This window comes from Otolemur garnettii, unplaced genomic scaffold, assembly GCF_000181295.1.
Source record: "Otolemur garnettii isolate 467f Iridium unplaced genomic scaffold, OtoGar3 scaffold00285, whole genome shotgun sequence".
Lineage (NCBI taxonomy): Eukaryota > Metazoa > Chordata > Mammalia > Primates > Galagidae > Otolemur > Otolemur garnettii.
The window spans coordinates 474,212-490,838 of NW_003852680.1; the positions used below are offsets into that span (position 1 = coordinate 474,212).

General features: G+C 51.9%; 1 protein-coding gene across 1 annotated transcript in view; it reads left to right on the forward strand.

The window, feature by feature from the left end:
* Positions 1–53: 53 nt before the first annotated feature.
* Positions 54–16,627, forward strand: part of WNT3A (Wnt family member 3A) — a 42,537-nt gene continuing 25,963 nt past the window's right edge. The window contains exons 1-2 of the mRNA XM_012813627.1: positions 54–225; positions 14,703–14,944. Of these exons, the coding sequence (XP_012669081.1) occupies positions 155–225; positions 14,703–14,944 (313 nt within the window). The 5' untranslated portion in view covers positions 54–154. The remainder of the gene's footprint in view (positions 226–14,702; positions 14,945–16,627) is intronic.

Genomic DNA, 16,627 nt, shown 5'->3' on the forward strand with positions numbered 1-16,627 from the left:
GGCCGCGCACACCCGCGCACACCGCGCACCCCGCGCACCCCGCGGCCGCAGGAGGGCCCAGCGCCACTGCCGCGCCAGCTCTCAGGGCCCGGCCCGCCCCGGTGCTCGAGCTCTCGGGGCGGATTCCTGGCCCTCCGCGCTCTCCCGCCCGGCGATGGCCCCGCTCGGATACTTCTTATTCCTCTGCAGCCTGAAGCAGGCGCTGGGCAGCTACCCGATCTGGTGGTGAGTGAGCATTCCCTCAGTAACCTCTGTCCCTGTGCGTCGCCCCCCCGCAACACCTAGCCGACAAACGTCCCCTCTGGCAGGGACCCCACAGTGACCCGGAACACGCTCCCGGAGACTCCTGTTCCGCGTGAGGGTGGTTTTCCTGGACGGTCACTTTCGACCTGTTCGGGCTGCGGCTGGGGCACTGGTGGCAGAGCTTTAGGGAAAATTGATTCCCGGGCCTGGGATTTGGCTGGGGGTGGGAGTTAGCGACGGTGAAGGTCCCAACTGTCCCCGGCGTTGGACAGGGCGAACAGGGGGCTATGGAGAGGTGCAAAGGGGGTCAGCCCGCACTAATACCAAAGACATAAGACAGCTGGATGCCGAGAGACAGGCAAGAGAGGAGGTCATGCTGAAGGGAAAGTCACTGTAGACTTTCTTTAAGGACCATATCTTTACACACACACACACACACACACACACACACACACTTTAAAACAAAGTCGGTGAGACAAGACTGAACAGCTCGGAGAAGCGCAGTTACGTAAAGACAGCTGGGACCAGGCGGGGAGTGGCAGAGAGCCGGCGGCAGGGCGCACTGGGGCCAGCTCCCGGCTCGCGTGCCTCCCCACCGGAGTGCGTGCGCTGGGGTACCTATGGGCCCTGTATGTGAGCCCCCTGCCTGGATCTGCCTGGTAAGGAGGGGTTGTTCTAGAAAGAGGTAAGGAGAGAGTTAACAATGGGATGTGAGGGCTCCTGATCCCGAGGCTCCGGGACCCTCAGCCAAGAGAGCCGTGCTGTGTCCCTTGCCCCAGCAGACAAGGCAGTGGCAGGAGACCATTCCGTATCTGGCAATGCAAGTTCTGATAAACCAAAGACCAAAGAAGAATTAGTTCCTCACGGATCTCTCTTCTTGTGCCCCCCACTTCCACCGCACTTAGCTTGGGGAAGAGGGAGACAAGACGACCCCTCCTCGAGGGTGCATGTTTCTGCGGAGCCACCACAGAAATGGGTCTCCCCAGTTTCGACTTGAGGGCACTCCAAGGTGCCCAAGATTGGATGAATCCAAGTGGGAGGAATGTGGGTGCCAGAAGCTGGGACACGCCGCCTCTGGTGGAGACCCAGAATTGGAAAGAACCACACTCTCCCCAGCCTCTCCCCCTCCCAGGAACCTTCTCCGACGGCTTGGCTGGGAATTATAATAATTATGCCGAGGGGAAGGAGGGAGACAGAGCGAGCCGAAGTACATCTAATCCGATAATAATTTTTCTCTTCGAGATGGTTCAGAAGCGGGGGCTACCGGGGTGGGGGCGCAGCAGGGCGGGTTGAGGCGGGTCGCCGGGCCGGAGAGAGGCTTTGGGCACCTCTTTAGAAGACCGGGTGCCCTAGTTCTTTGGCGGCACCCTCAAGGCGCAGGATGGCCTATCATAGGGCCAGCAGCAGCGGCGCACCCTGGAGTGCGGGGTACCCTGACGCGCATGCCACGGGCCGCAAAGAGCTGAGGGCAGCGCGTCCGAGAGAGCCCCGCGGGCTGCCTGCTCCCGCGCCAGGCTTCTAATTAGAACCCGCCGCCGCCGCATTCCTGGGTGCAAAAGGAAGCTCCTTCGCCCCCGCGCTCCTCCCATAAAGGTCACCAGTCTCCTGGCAGCCCCGCGCCCTAGGATCTTTGTCCTGTGGGCCTTGGGGGTCCAACCCCTCCCCAGGCATGTGCCACCCTTTCACCTGGACTACAGGTATTCCATCCGGAATAGACCCTGACACAACTCCGGATACAATCGGGCATTCTTCATGTGAGGGGAGGGGGGAAAGTCCCCTGGTCTTCTCCCATCCCTACCCAAGAAGAATCCCGGGCAGCCCTATAGCCTCAGGGGGAATGGGAAACCTTGGGCGAACCCCAGCTAACATTGACAGGGGTGGGTGACAGGGGTGGGTGTGGCAAGGACCATCCCTCCAACCCGTCCACACCCCCACTTTGCTCTCTGTGGGATTCTCACACTTAGGGATTCTCTGCTTCCTGAGATGAAGCTTCCGGGTGGGTCAGGGAGGCTGGCTCCCTGCAGAGAAGACAGAGGAGGGGTGGGGTAGCCTCCTGTCTCCTGCTCTTTTCTGCCCCCAGGCAGGCGGGCCAGAAGGATGGCACTGGCGGGATAGAGGAAAAGGAAACGGCTGAGTTACACAGTTCAGCTTCAGGGGAAAGGTTTTCTCTCTCCATCTGCATCTTCTGTCTGGCAGAGCTTCATGCATCTCCTTTCTCCTGCATCTCCCCGCCCAGACTCCCAGATTAAACCATCCTGGACCTTGGCCACTGCCAAGTGGACAACCTCATGGAGGAGCAGAGCAGACCTGGGGGAGGTGGTTTATAATTTCTTACCTTCATCCTCAGCCTCCCTAATTGGCTGCTTTGTTCCACCTTCCCTTTTTTTTCTTTTTTATTAAATCATAGTTGTGCACATTAATACTATCATGGGGTACAGTGTGTTAGTTCCATATACAATTTGAAACATTCTCATCCAATTCCACTTTCCCTTTTTAAAATAAAGCTGATTGCCCCATCCCCAAACACATCCCTTCACATAAGAAAGTGAAAGTGAAGAGGGGCAAACCTCCTCACTCGGATAAACAAAACCAAGCAACAGCCCAAATCTGGAGTCATTAGGCTTTTGAAGTGGTTCTTGGTGCACGGGTGGAAGGTGTTGCCTTGCTGCTGGCTGCCTTGCCCTTAGCAGCAGCACCCAGTGGGGGCCTGCAGAGCCTCTGCAGGACCAGCCTTAAGGCATCTTTAACCCACCCTGCTAATGCCAATGCCAGGAGGCCCCAGGGCAGAGCTGGTGTGAGCTGTGGAGAAACAGCCTAGCCTGAGATCAGACCTCTGGGAGCGCTGGTTCTGGTCTATTTCCTGTGACAGAGCGAGCCAGGCAGGGGCAGAGAGGACCAAGGCCTGGGCACGTGACCACCTACGGACCAAGACAGCCTCTGTCACTTTGCAGTCCCCTTGTCCAAGTTGAGTTCTGTCGGGATCAGAATTCATCAGTCTGTAAGAACAGAGGACCAGGCCCCCAGGGCTAAGAGGAGGCATAAGCCTACTTGGGCAAACACTCCCCACAGGCACCAGTACTCCCTTCTCCTTCTTCCCAGAATCTAGGTGGATGGCTTCTCCCTAACACCCCCATAGGCCCTAAGGATCAAAAATCTGTGTCTCCCCCTCCTCCCCATGGTCCAAGCTAACTGCGAGACCTGGCCTCTACTTTTCACAGGGCAAGCTCCTGCCCCTGCTTAGCCCCTCACTAGTCCCTGCTGCATCAGGCACAGAGGGCCAGCCAGGGCAGTGCCATGTGGCACTGCGTGTGGACTTCTGCCTGCCATCAGCCAGCTCCAAGACCCTGGACATGCTCCCTCCTAGCATCACTTGGTGTCTCTCTGAACCATGTGCTTGAGTCATCATGGCAAAAACACATCAGTGGCCCTCATTTCTATAGGGCCAGCTGCACATCCCTCTACTAGGCATGTGGGACCTTTCATGGCCTTTCACCTGGCTGCCTGGACACCCTCATGGGCACAAACAACCCCCTGAGAGCATGCTCACCTTCGCTCCCTCCCCTTCTTGGTCTAGAGGGGGACCCTCACCTTTACCCCCACCTTCTGCCTACTTCCTTGCCTCCCCCATGTGGGGCACAGGGCACCCCTGTGTCTTGTATTTTGCAGGTGCTGATCAGCCTTACTGTGATAGGAAATGGGGCTTGAGTGGGAATGGTGGGTGAGAACCCACAGAGGGGGTGTCAGGGAAGGGAAGGGGTCAGTTTGGGCACTCAAGGTCCAAGGCGAGCAAGTGGGCTGCAGTCTGGCTGACGTGAGCTCTTCAAGAGCCCAGCTGGGCAAGGCAGGGATGGGTGGCATGGCCCTCTCCTCCTTCTCTTCCTCCTTCTCCACATACCTGTCTCTTGCTCTCTTTCTCTAGGTCTCTGTCTCCATGTCTTTTTCACTCTCAGTCTCTGTCTGTATCTATCAGTCTGCTTCCCTTTGTCTTTCTGCTCTTTCTCTCTATCTGTGTCTCTGTCCATCTCTGTCTCTCTGTTTTTCTCTGGCTGTCTCTGTGTATTTTTGACTCTTAGTTTCTATCTTTCTCTGTTTGTCTCTGTCTATTTTTCCATCTCTGTCTCTATCCCTCTCAGTCTGTTCCTCTCTATCTGTCTCTGGATTTCTGTCTCTCTCTGTCTTTCTTGATCTTTGTCTCTCTCAGTCTGTCTTTCTGTCTCTGTCAGTCTGTTTCTGTCTCTGTCTCTCATCTCTCTGCCCCTAGGCTGGAGATAGCAGTAAGTAGCATATGAAACAACTCACTCAAAATGAGAAGAGTCAAGACACCAGGCCAGTTCCTCCTGGTGTGATGGAATCCTGAAGTGCTGGGGGGATAGCACTGCAACATCAGAACCCCCCAAAACAAGCCTTTCCTGAAGGGCCCAATCAGAAATGGCCTGTCCCACAGCATGACCAGAGTCAATAGTGGATATTGATCCACCACACCCTCTTCTAGAGTTCCAAGCCCAGTGCTTATGTTTTAGGGACGTAAGGGATCTCCAGCCAGATCCATTCAGTTTGTTGCATTTTTCTTTTTTAATGATTCTGCTTTCTCTACATAAACCTCCTAGAGTCCTTTGTAGGACGGAGAACAGGATGAGTAAACATGGTCCTAATAAGCACGATGTTAGGCATAGTGACCACTTAGTGACTACTTCTTCCACTGAGTCCCTCGAACATACCTCTGGCCTGTGTGATCAGAAAACTCCATTCTCTTGACTCGGATGTGACATCTCCATCCACAAAACCCGCTCAACATGTGGTCTACAATACAGTGCCCATCTGTGAACACTTGGTCACTCATCCATGAAGAAATAAGAATGGAAATTGGGGTTGCCGGGCACAGTGGCTCATGCCTGTAATACTAGCACTCTGGGAGGCTGAGGTGGCTGAGGTGGGTGGACTGTCTGAGCTCAGGTTTGAGACCAGCCTGAGCAAGAGCAAGAACTCGTCTCTAAAAGTAGCTAGGCATTGTGACAGGCACCTGTGGTCTCAGCTACTCAGGAGGCTACAGCATGAGAATGGCTTGAACCCAAAAGCTTGAGGCTGCTGTGAGCTGCCATGGCACTCTACCAAGGGTGACAGTGAGACTCTGTCTCAAAAAAAAAAAAAAAAGGAAATTGGGAGGTGGGAGTGCTTGAAGACATCATAGTGGTTTGCCAGTGGGGCAATGCTTTTTTGTGTATTTTATAATAACGGATTGGAAATTACAACAAACCAACCAAGATTGAGCATTTGCCCCCTTCAGTAGTTGAAGGGTTGGGGTTGCAATTTCGGAGACATTCCAGGAGAAGACCCACCTCATATATCGATCCTCCTGTATCAATCTGGATGGCAGTCCTGCACGGAATGAGGGTGAGACCTCAGTGTGGCTCACAGTGGGAGGCCGGGAGCACAGGTTACAGGTGCAAAGGAGGCAGATCTTGGCTCAGGGTAGGATAAGGCTTCCTAAGGATGTGAACCACTGCCAATAGCAGGCCCTGGGAGAAAGCAAGGCTGGCTGAGAGCGAGGCTGCCTCAAACACAGGTGGGGAACTGACAGTCCTCCAGTATGTCCCACAAAACCCCCAGCCCCCAGGAGATGCATTCTAAGGAAATGTAGTTCAACACATGCCGCATGTGTGGGGAGTCCTGGGGTGTGTCTTACCTGGACGTCTGATCCCCAGGAATACCTCAGCCTGCCTCCCTGGAATCCTGCTGTGCCCCCTCCCACCCTCAACCAGCTGGGGCCATACTCTGGCACTGCATGACACAGGGAAATACAATGTGGCACAAAGAGGTCCTCAGGCTGTGGAGAACTGAACTCCAACCTCAGCCTGCCATCTCCTCATAGGGGCACCTGTCCCTTTCTTTGCAAATAGGCACCTATGCCATTGGGGCTGTGACATTGAGGCGATGGAGAGGCCAAGCTGTGTGTCTGTCTCCTTCCTGACCTTCCTTTGTGTCCCCCATCACCACTTTTTAAGGTTCTGTGGAGTAAACAAACAGAGAACCTTGATGAAATACAGACCTTGCACTAAGTAGTCGGAGCTTGGGAGATAGGAAAACTCCATTTAGTATGTCCTGACATCCCTGAAGCTGAAGGGCAGGGATACTGTCTCTGCCTCAATCTCCCTCCAGGCCTCTCCAGGTGACACCCTGGAGGTGTCTCTCACGTTGGTGCTTCCACATTCCTTCCCCAGCAGAACGTGCTGCCGCCGCCCAGGAAAACTGGCAAAGGCATGGCCGCGGGCACGGGAGCCTCTGCCGCCTGCCGGGACTCGCTTGAAGTATGTGTCAGTAATCCCAGCTCAGCCCGGCGGGGCAGGAGGAGGCACGGGCTGGGACAGCTCCAGGCAGGGCCGTGCAGCCTGGGACTGGGAATGAGTGGCCCCCTCCTCTGCCAACACCCGGGAAGGACCTGAGGACCTGAGATCTTGGGGTTCCTGCCCCAGCTCAAGAGGGGCTCTGATACTTGGGAGTGATCTTTCTGGCAGCTCTCATTCCTGGGGAACCCCCTTAGAGGGTGTGAAGAGAAACCAGAGTGTCCTTCAGGCAGACTGAAACCCCTGGGGCAGCCTCAGCACTCCATTCTGGGGAGGGAGGCTGCTGGGATGTCACTACCAATAGGGGGACATCTATAGGGGGATACCAACAGGATATTACCCCTAGCCTCAGCTCTGAGGATGGAAAGCTTGTCTCTGGCCATGTGAGGCCCTGATCTTATAAGGCAAAGATTCAGGATAAGATGTTCACTCTGGAGGCTTTGAGAAGGAGATATTCACTGACCCAACCAAGACCTTCTGTGTGTGGCAGAGACCCCAGCCCCAACTGTCTCTCTCCCCTGCCTGTCTCCACCTCTGTGCTCAGAAAAGAAGAGAGAAGACAGGACCTCAACCTCAGAAGAGGTGCCTCCCTGCCCCAGACACATGAGGATAGTACATGAGGAGTTAGGCAAATGCCAAAGGGGCCCAGGAAGACAAGACTAGGGGCACAGTTCATCCACTGAAGGGCCAATCCCAGAAGATCTGTAGGTAGGATGTGCCCCTCCAGGGCCAGCAGCAGCTGCATTAAATCCAGAAGAGCAGTAGAACCCTGGGAGCAGCCTCCCTCTCTGTTCCAAACACTGCTGTGCTCCTCTCTCAGAGCTTTGGGTTAAGTACAATCACTTTGTTTGACAAATGGGGTAAACTGAGGCCTGGGAGGGGAGAGAGAGAAAAAACCAAGCAAATATCAGAGTTATAGCTAGGGCTCATGTCCTGTCTTCTAGGGCCAGCCAAATGCCACAGGCTTCAGCACTCCTGCTAGGCCCCCTCAACACAGAGTCCCTTCTCCTTGCCTGGACATAAGTCCATTTGGAGAATTGCTGTTACATTCCCTGCTCACTAATGGAGGCCCTGCCTCCCCCAAGAAAATACATGTGCTATGCCCTTGATGCTTGATGCTCCCAGATTACAGATTTCTGCTGCAAAAAAGAAAGCAAGCCAGAACTAGAGAAACCTACGAGCCTGCCAGCCCCAGAAAACATACATGCAAGAGAATGGTGGAAAACAGATCCAATGGGTTCTTGGTACCCCAAGGGATATAGAGAAGGGCTTTGTGCCAGCCTCACCAAGCCTCCTGCATTTGCCCCAAGCCTCCATCCATAATAAAAGTCTGCAGTGCCACCATCCAAGGATAGGGAAATGCATATGGGACCAGAGGCTGAAACCATTGTGCTGGAGAGGCTGAGTGGCCTAGGCTGGGAGAGCCCACCACCCACCTCCTAGTCCTGGGCCAGCCTCCTTCCTGGCTTACATGTCACAGCCAGCAGTCTCCGCTGTATGTATCCCTGGCGGAGTGCCCTGTCTTTCAACAGGAGTGAGGGAGGGAGGAAGAAAAACCATTAGTGCTTGTGGGCTATACGCGTGGCTCCCATGGGTTCTGGCCATGGGCTAGATCAGTGGGTCTGGAGACCACTGGGAGCTGCCTTCCAAAACTGCATCTGTGCAACCATGCATGTTCTGAATCAAAGACAACAGCTTCTGCTTCAAAACAAACTATTATGAGGGGGGAAATAACTGATAGCAATAATGAAAATGTGGAAGCAAAGACAAGTCCCTGATCTTAGCCACTCTTCATATTTTCCATAAGAAACAAAACAGCTTGTGTTTTGTGTTTTTAAACTTGAGAAACATTTTCTGCATTTCTGGGAGCTTCTGGACAGTTCCATCAGGCTCTGTGGAACTGAAGCGCTATAATCTACTAGCTTTACCCTGACGGTGGCCTCTTTCAGCTATGTTGAAGTTCTCTCCAGAGCAGGGATTCTGGGGAAAATGCACAGATTGAGAGACAGGACAGCTCAGGGGAGCAGGGGTGCATTCCCTTTGAGACACTGATTTTGCAGGGTCAGGGCGATAGCAGTTGTGACATCCAGCCAAGCAGTTAAAATTCTAGCTTCTCAGCCAGGTGGCAGCTGAACGTGGGGAATGCAAATGCTTCCTGGGACCGGAGGGGAAATGGAATGAATTCCTCTTTGGGTGAATCACAGGTGTGGGGTTCAGGGAATGGGTGCAAGGAGTACAGGCTAGCCTCAGCCACTCCCTCAGGACCGGGCAAGCCCCTCCCACAGCCCTGAACTGATGGCATCCGGTGAGTGAAGGGAAGCTGAAAGTGCAACTGATTGCAAGATCCTCTCATTCTCAACACTCACCTGCAGCCTGACCCAGGACATCTCATCTGTCATGTGAGTGACCCTAGGGAAGGCATCTCTGTCTCTGCCTGGACACCAGTTTGCATACTTGCCAAACACGTGAGAGGGTGAGTGATAGATTGAAGAATTTATTTGAAGTCCCAGAAACCCAGGTGGGTGCTCCTGGCACTTAGTGAGGGGCTAGGTCCATGCTTATCTCAGGGGCACCAGAAAGGACAGAAAGCCACAGGTTTGACTGCTAGAACTGAGGCCATCCCGCAGCAGGGAGAGGTGAAGTTCCTAACACCTTGGGGTGATGGAGCATGGTTGACCCCCAGGATATTCCCAAGCTGCCCCAAATACATTCAGGGCCCTATGAGAGCCAGAATTTGGACACAAGACAGCCCTAGGAGGTTCCTTGTCATCTGAATGCTCTTAGAGTCTTTGAGCATCTGAGCTGGAAACAGTCTTGGGGATCCCAGAACCCAATGGGTTGTCATGCCAGAGGGCCTGTGGAACCCAGTCACTCTGACTCAGCAGGTCTGAAGAGATACCTGCCCACCTGAGAAATTGCATTTCTCACATATTCCCTGCTGTGCTCATGCTGCCAGCCCTGGGGCACTCTGGGAGGACCCCACTCTAACCAGTGACCTCCTGGTTCAGCTGTGGAAATCAAGGGTCCAAGAGTTCCAAAGGAGCAGACCTGACTGTTAGAGGCCACCAGGTGAGTCCCCCTCAATGACCGTCCTGGAATGGAAACAGGGCTGTCTAGGAGGCAGGAGAGCGCTGTTGCAATATTCTTTGTCCTTAGCTGCATGGTGGCTGCCAGGGTTCTGTGTTATTCATGCCATTTACACTTGGCTTATTACAAATGTTATTTTGCATATACTAGGGTTGTATACATTTTAATATATACATTTGCATATACTGAGGTTGTATACATGGTACTGTAGGATATTAGGAAAAGGAGGCCAAGTGCAGTGGCTCAAGCCTATAATCCCAGCACTTTGGGAGGCTGAGGTGGGATGATCTTTTGAGGCCAGGAGCCTGAGGCTTCATTGAGCTATAATTGCACCACTGTACTCTAGCCTGAGCAACAGAGAAAGACCCTGTCTCTAAAAGAAGGGAGAGAAGGAGGAAAGGAAAAAAAAAAGGGTCTCTGGGAGGCCCACATGCTAGAACCCTGGTTTTGCCACATTAACCTATGAACATGGCAAAGGCTACATCCTCTGAGCCCCACTTCCTGCTCCTGGAGGTCCCTGGACCACCACCTATCCAGTGGGTATGAGTTGGAGGGAGTCACATAGCAGAACCCAGGAATGGATCTGGAGGATGAGCTCCTGCAAAAAGGTGGGGACCAGGTGAGGGACCGGCCAGTTGTTAATAATAAGAGCAATGCCAGAGGCTTAAAGAAAAAAATGCCAGCTTCAGCAAGATTTTAAGGCAAAGGTGCTGGGATGATGGGAGGCAGGTGGATAGGAGGTGGCCATTCCTCAGATCCTTGGCGCTTACATGACAGGATGTCCAAGGTTTTGACATCCCTTTCTGTCTCTTTAGGCCCTAGAAGTTTAGAAGGGGTTGAGACTCAGAGGAAGCCAAGGAAATCTGTTTTGAGAGGAGAGGGAGGGAGATGGCAAATCCCAGTGCTGTGTGACAGGCGGTCACACCCTTAGGAGCTCCCTGAAGCTCTGAGTTCTCTAGACTGGAGATCTGGGTAGGCTCCCTGCATCATGTGCTTGGGGTCTTGCAAGCCCAAAAGGGCTGAGGAAGAGCCACCCAGATTATCAAAGTTCAGTTCCTTGGAGTGTATGTATGAACTTCAGTTGGGTGTCACTCAGTGTTCTCAGCTCCTGGGGCTGCTCTCTGGTCCTCAGTTGTCCTGCATGGAACCCACACATCTCAGATCGACTTCTGAAAGCACAAGTGTGATTAGATTAGCTCAGGTGGTCAGCCCTCGCTTACGAGAGGCAGTAGTCATACACACAATCCTGGGCTTCAGCACCCATTGAATTCTGGGTTTGGAAAGCGTCAGGGGACAAAACAGGAGGTGAGGCAGGGAACCATCTCCTCACTGGGCAAGCAGCTACTGCCACCTTCTCTAGGGTGCAGCCCATTCACACTGCCTGGCTGCACAGCCAGCAACAGCAAAGCCCAGGTGAAAATCAGTGCACCTGGCATTGCACAGGTGCTCCCATCCACCGTCATGAAATGGACCCACCTCATGTCCACCAGCCCCTAACACAGCGGTTCTCAACCTGTGGGTCGTGACCCCTTTTTAACAATGGAAATACATTGCGGCATTAGAAAGGTTGAGAACCACTAACAGAAGTTGTGCTTTGCCTTCAATTGAGAATAGAGATGACACACTGCAGAAGCACTGGAGATTTGTGAGACCTTGTCACCAGTGAAAAGCAGATATTTTGTCTCATGTAACAGTTGGTGTGGAGATTCAAAATGCAATTGCTGTTCTCAAGATATCCAAAGAACGTTGCCACATGGAGTGGGCATTAAAAGTATACACACACACACACACACACACACACACACTGACGCTAGAAGCTCCTGAGCTTACAACTGTGTGTAAGTACCTTGTAACCACTGCTTTCTTCTCTGCTCCATTTCTTTTAACAATTTCTTTCTTCTTCCCTTGTCCCAGGGGAAGCTGACCCAGCAGGGTGTGGGAGGAAGAAGCTACAGGTCCTGATTTGTCAAGCATTTGTAAATTCAGGGGCATCTAAGATTTTCTTAGATGAGAAATTTGGATCCTGGGGGCTTTCGGGGGGTGAGATGGAAGGAGGATAGTGTATACCGGGTTTGGATTTTTGTTTAGGGTCAGGGTCTTGTTCTGTGTGCACTGGCATCATCACAGCTCGCTGCAGCCTCCAACTCCTGAGCTCAAGCAATTCTCCTACTTCAGCCTCCCTAGTGGCTGGGACTACAGGCACACTCTACCATGCCTGGGTATTTTGTGTGTGTGTGTGTATTTTTTGTAGAGGCGGGGTCTTGCTGTGTTGCCCAGGCTGGTCTCAAACTCCTGGCCTCAAATGATCCTTCTGCCTATGCCTTCCAAAATACTGGGATTGCAGGTGTGAGCCACCACACCTGGCCTGGACTTTTTATGTGATTTTTTTTTTAATAATCCAATTGGTTCTCTTTAAGGCCCTCCTCCCTCACCCAAAAGCCCCCACCACCACCACCACCAGCTTTCTGCCCTTCCTGGGAAGGGTCTGCATGATGCGTTGCCAGGCCTTTTAGGAGGCCCAGCTCTCTATCAGACAGAGAAACCTTTCAGGAGAGGCACTGGGGTCCAGTGAAGGCAGGAGAAGCCCACACCCCCTGGCCCCAGGTCTATGAGGACACTGGCAGGAGAAACCCAGTCAGAGCTGCTGGAGAAGCAGGAGCTGTGTCCTGGACACACTTGGGCAGGCGTCCTCAAACTACAGCTCGTGGGCTACATGCGGCCTCCCTAGGACATTTATAGGGCCCGCTGGGTGTTTTTGCCACTGCTGCCTGTCCTGCTTAGCAGCCAACTCATCCCAGGGCCCGCAGTCCAGTCCTCCAACAGTCTGAGGGACAATGAACTGTCCCCCTGTTTAAAAAGTTTGAGGACCTCTGCACTTGGGGGTGGTAAGCCAGGACTTGCCCAGGAGGAGGACAGGATGGGAAGACAGAGCTCACTGACTCAGCATTGCCAAAGAAAGGATGCTGGAGAGAGGCTGCATGCTCCAGAGACCCCCTCTCTGCTTTCCCTGTAGTCCACAGATAAGGCCACCCCTCTGTGCCCCACGGATGGGAAGGGAACTGAAGTGGCCCTGCCTCTGAGCTCTCTGTGGAAGTTGCAGAGTTCGGGGGTGGGCAGAGAGCCCTCTCCGTCTTCCCCCACCATAGACGGCCTCCAGAATGAATCCCTTAGAACTGTCCATATCCTTTGGGGCAGTTCCTACTTTGTAGACAGAGTCCTCTTTTTCTTTCTATCAAAATGGCTTCCTTTGTTTTCCACTTTGCTAAGTTTCCAAGTAAACAAACATATTCAACTGGTTTTTCCTTCCTGTGGACAGACACCCTTTGCCCCTCCCCTGCTGTGACCCTAGGGACCAGCCCTTTTCAGATCACTCCCAACCCTCATCCACAATGTTCAGATCTTTGTGCCCATGACATTCCAGCCAGAAAATTTTCAGACACACAGAAACAATGCACCAGTGGGACAGAAAAATCCCTGTGGATCCACAACTCATACCTGGGGTGACCAACTTGTGCTGGGTTAAACACAGAAGCCCCACCAGAGCATGGTGGCATGCACCTGTAGTCCCAGCTGCTTGGGAGGCTGAGGCAGGAGGACCACTTGAACCCAGGAAGTTGAGGCCAGGATGACACCACTGCATTCCAGTCTGGGTAACAGAGGGGGACCTTGTCTCAAAAATAAGTAAATAAATAAAAATTGAAGTGTAATTTTGTACAGAAAAATGGAAGACCTTAAGTGTGTGGTTCAGTTTGTTTTGACGTGAAGTATAAAACCACTGTGCAGGCTCGGCGCCTATGGCTCAAGTGGCTAAGGCACCAGCCACATACACCTGAGCTGGCGGGTTCAAATCCAGCCTGGGCCTGCCAAACAACAATGACAGCTGCAACCAAAAAATAGCCGGGCGTTGTAGTGGGCACCTGTAGTCCCAGCTATTTGGGAGGCTAAGGCAGGAGAATCACTTGAGCCCAGGAGTTGGAGGTTGCTATGAGCTGTGATGCCACAGCACTCTACCCAGGGTGACAGCTAGAGGCTCTGTCTCCAAAAATAAATAAATAAAATAAAATAAAGCCACTGTGCAGGCACATGACTGGTGCCTCCAAGAAACTGATTTTTACATTTTTTTAATTGTAATCACTTTAAACTTAATTGCATTAATGTCACAGGCCCAAGTGGCCAATGTCTGTTACAAGAGCAAAGCACAGCTGAGGAGCTGTTCTCTCATGCTACCTGCAAAAAGGAGGACATGGCCTGGCTGCTGTCCCAATTCTTCTTCCCATGGATGAATTTTGCCTGGTCTGGGTCTCACGTTGGAGGCATGGCAGAGGCCCGTGGCTGTGACCCATCCACCTCACTGTGGATTTGCATCCCATTCCTTCCTATCTCTGCAGCATGGCACCACAGAGGCAAGCCACTGTTTGCTCATCCTCTGTCCCATTGACAGATACTTGGGCAGCTTCCAAGTTCTTGTTCTCACACCTAAAGCCCAAGGAAGATTCTTGAACATGTCTTACTGTGGGCGTGTGTGTTGTTATCTCTGAGATGAACAGCCAAAAGTAGGCTTTGGGGCTCTTGTGGGGTACAAGTCTGGCAGTGACTTCTGCTCCTGGATAGTGTCCATTATGCCAGGAAGCACAGATCTGGTGGTGCTCCTCCCCTGGGTGGCCCCTTCACCTGAGCCAACTCCACTGGCCCTGAGTTCTTGGGTTCTGGGTTCTTGTCCCTGAGCTCACATTGGTTTCAGGCTCAGCCCCAACATGAGCAGGTTCCCTGAGTTGTGCAGAGCAGGAACACAGGGCTGTCCTACTTCATCCTGCAAATCTTGACAGTTTGTATTTTGATCTGAGTGTTGGGTACAGGGGAGGGAGAATCCTGTCCTCTTCATAAAATCAGATTTCCTTCCAATAAAAGCCACATCTTGGCCCTCTGAATGCACTCAAACCTCCAATGCGATGAGTCTGTCTGCTGGCCCCAGGCATGATGGGGACACTGGTGCCAGGACCAGGTGCGTTACCATCTCATCCTCCCCTACAGGTCCCTGGCTGTTGGGCCCCAGTACTCCTCCTTGGGCACACAGCCCATCCTGTGTGCCAGCATTCCAGGCCTGGTACCCAAGCAGCTGCGCTTCTGCCGGAACTATGTGGAGATCATGCCCAGTGTGGCTGAGGGCATCAAGATGGGTATCCAGGAGTGCCAGCACCAGTTCCGAGGACGTCGCTGGAATTGCACCACTGTCAACAATAGCCTGGCCATCTTTGGGCCTGTGCTGGACAAAGGTACACAGAGTGGGTGTGGGTACTGAGCCAGGTGCTTCCCTTGGTGAGGTCTGAGTATGGGGTGAACTGAGTCTCGTCTTCGGGTGCTGCCCTGGTGTTCTGTCTGTGAGTCAGATGCAGACAGTACCCTAAGCAAGTGGGCATTGCAGGGGCCTTTGCTAGCTCACCCCAGAGAAGAAGATGTCTGGATCTTGGGGGACTTTGACCCATAGGATCATTTAGGGATCCCTCCTCCTTCCCTGACCCCTCCAAAAATGGACAATAGTTCTGGGATGCTCATACCAATGCTTGTAGTGGACGGCTTCTGGTAGGAGCCAGGGCTTTGGGAGAGTCTTGGAGCAAAAATGCAAAAAAAAAAACCACACTAAGGGAAAGGTTTAGGGGCCCCCTCAGAGAAAAAGAAGGAAACAGAGAAAGGAAGAGAAAGAGATAAAGAGACAAAGAGACAGACTGAGAAACAGAGACAGAAGTCCAGAGAGAAAGAGATGGAGAAAGAGAAACACAGAAAGAAAAAGAGAGAATGCACACACAATATGGCAATCTTAGAGCCCCTGTTAAAAAAATTTGAGATGAAATCACATAACATAAAATTAGCCATTTTAAAGCATGCAATCTGGTACCATTTAGTACATTCACAGAATTATGCAACCATTACCTGTGTCTAGTTTCAAAATATTCTCATCCTCCCTAAAAGGAAACCCAAGCCCATGAGGCAGTCATTGCCACACGTCTCCCTTCCCTCACCCCCTAGCAGCCACCCATCTGCTGCCTTTTCCTGTGGCTTTGCCTGTTCTGGATATTTAGTGGACATGGAATCACTCATTATGTGTTCTTTTGTGTCTGGCTTCCTTCACTGACCATGTTGTCAAGGGTCATCTATACTGGCAGCTGTTCCATCACCCCATTTCTTCTTAGGGCTGAATAATATTCTACTGCATGGACGGACCACATGTATTTATTCCTTCATCAGTGACGGACATGCATGTTTTCCTTTTTGGCTATTGCACATAATGCTGCTATGAGTATTCTTGGATGAGCATTTGTTTTCAAGTCTTTGGGATATACACCTAGCATTGCTGGGCCAATGGGTAATTCTGTGTTTAGCTTTTGGAGGAGCTGTCATCCTGCATTCCACAGTGGCTGCACCATTTTACATTCCCACCTGCACTGCATGAGGATTCCAATTTCTCCACATCTTACTATTTTTTGTTTTGTTTTAAATTGTAGCCATCCCGTTGTGTGTAACGTGTTACCTCCTTGTGGTTTTAATTGGCATTTCCCTGATGGCTAATGATGTTAAACATTGCTTCATGGACGTTTTGGCCGTTTGTATATCTTCTTTGAAACGTGTCCCAGTCCTTTGCCCATTTTAAAATTTAGATTATTTGCCTGTTGTCGAGTTGTAGGAGTTCCTTATATATTCTGGATATTAGACACTTTTCACATACATGATCTGAAATATTTTCTCCCATTGTGTAGGTTCTTCTTTCACTTTGGTGAGAGTGTCCTTTGATACACAAAAGTTTTTCATTTTGGTGAAACCTAATTAATTTAGATGTCATATCAAACTAAGCATCGCCTAATCTAAGGTCACAAAGATTTGCACCTATGTTTCTTTTAAGAGTTTAATAGTTTATCTCTTATATTTAGGGGTTTGGTCTATTTTGAGTTCTTCTTCATATA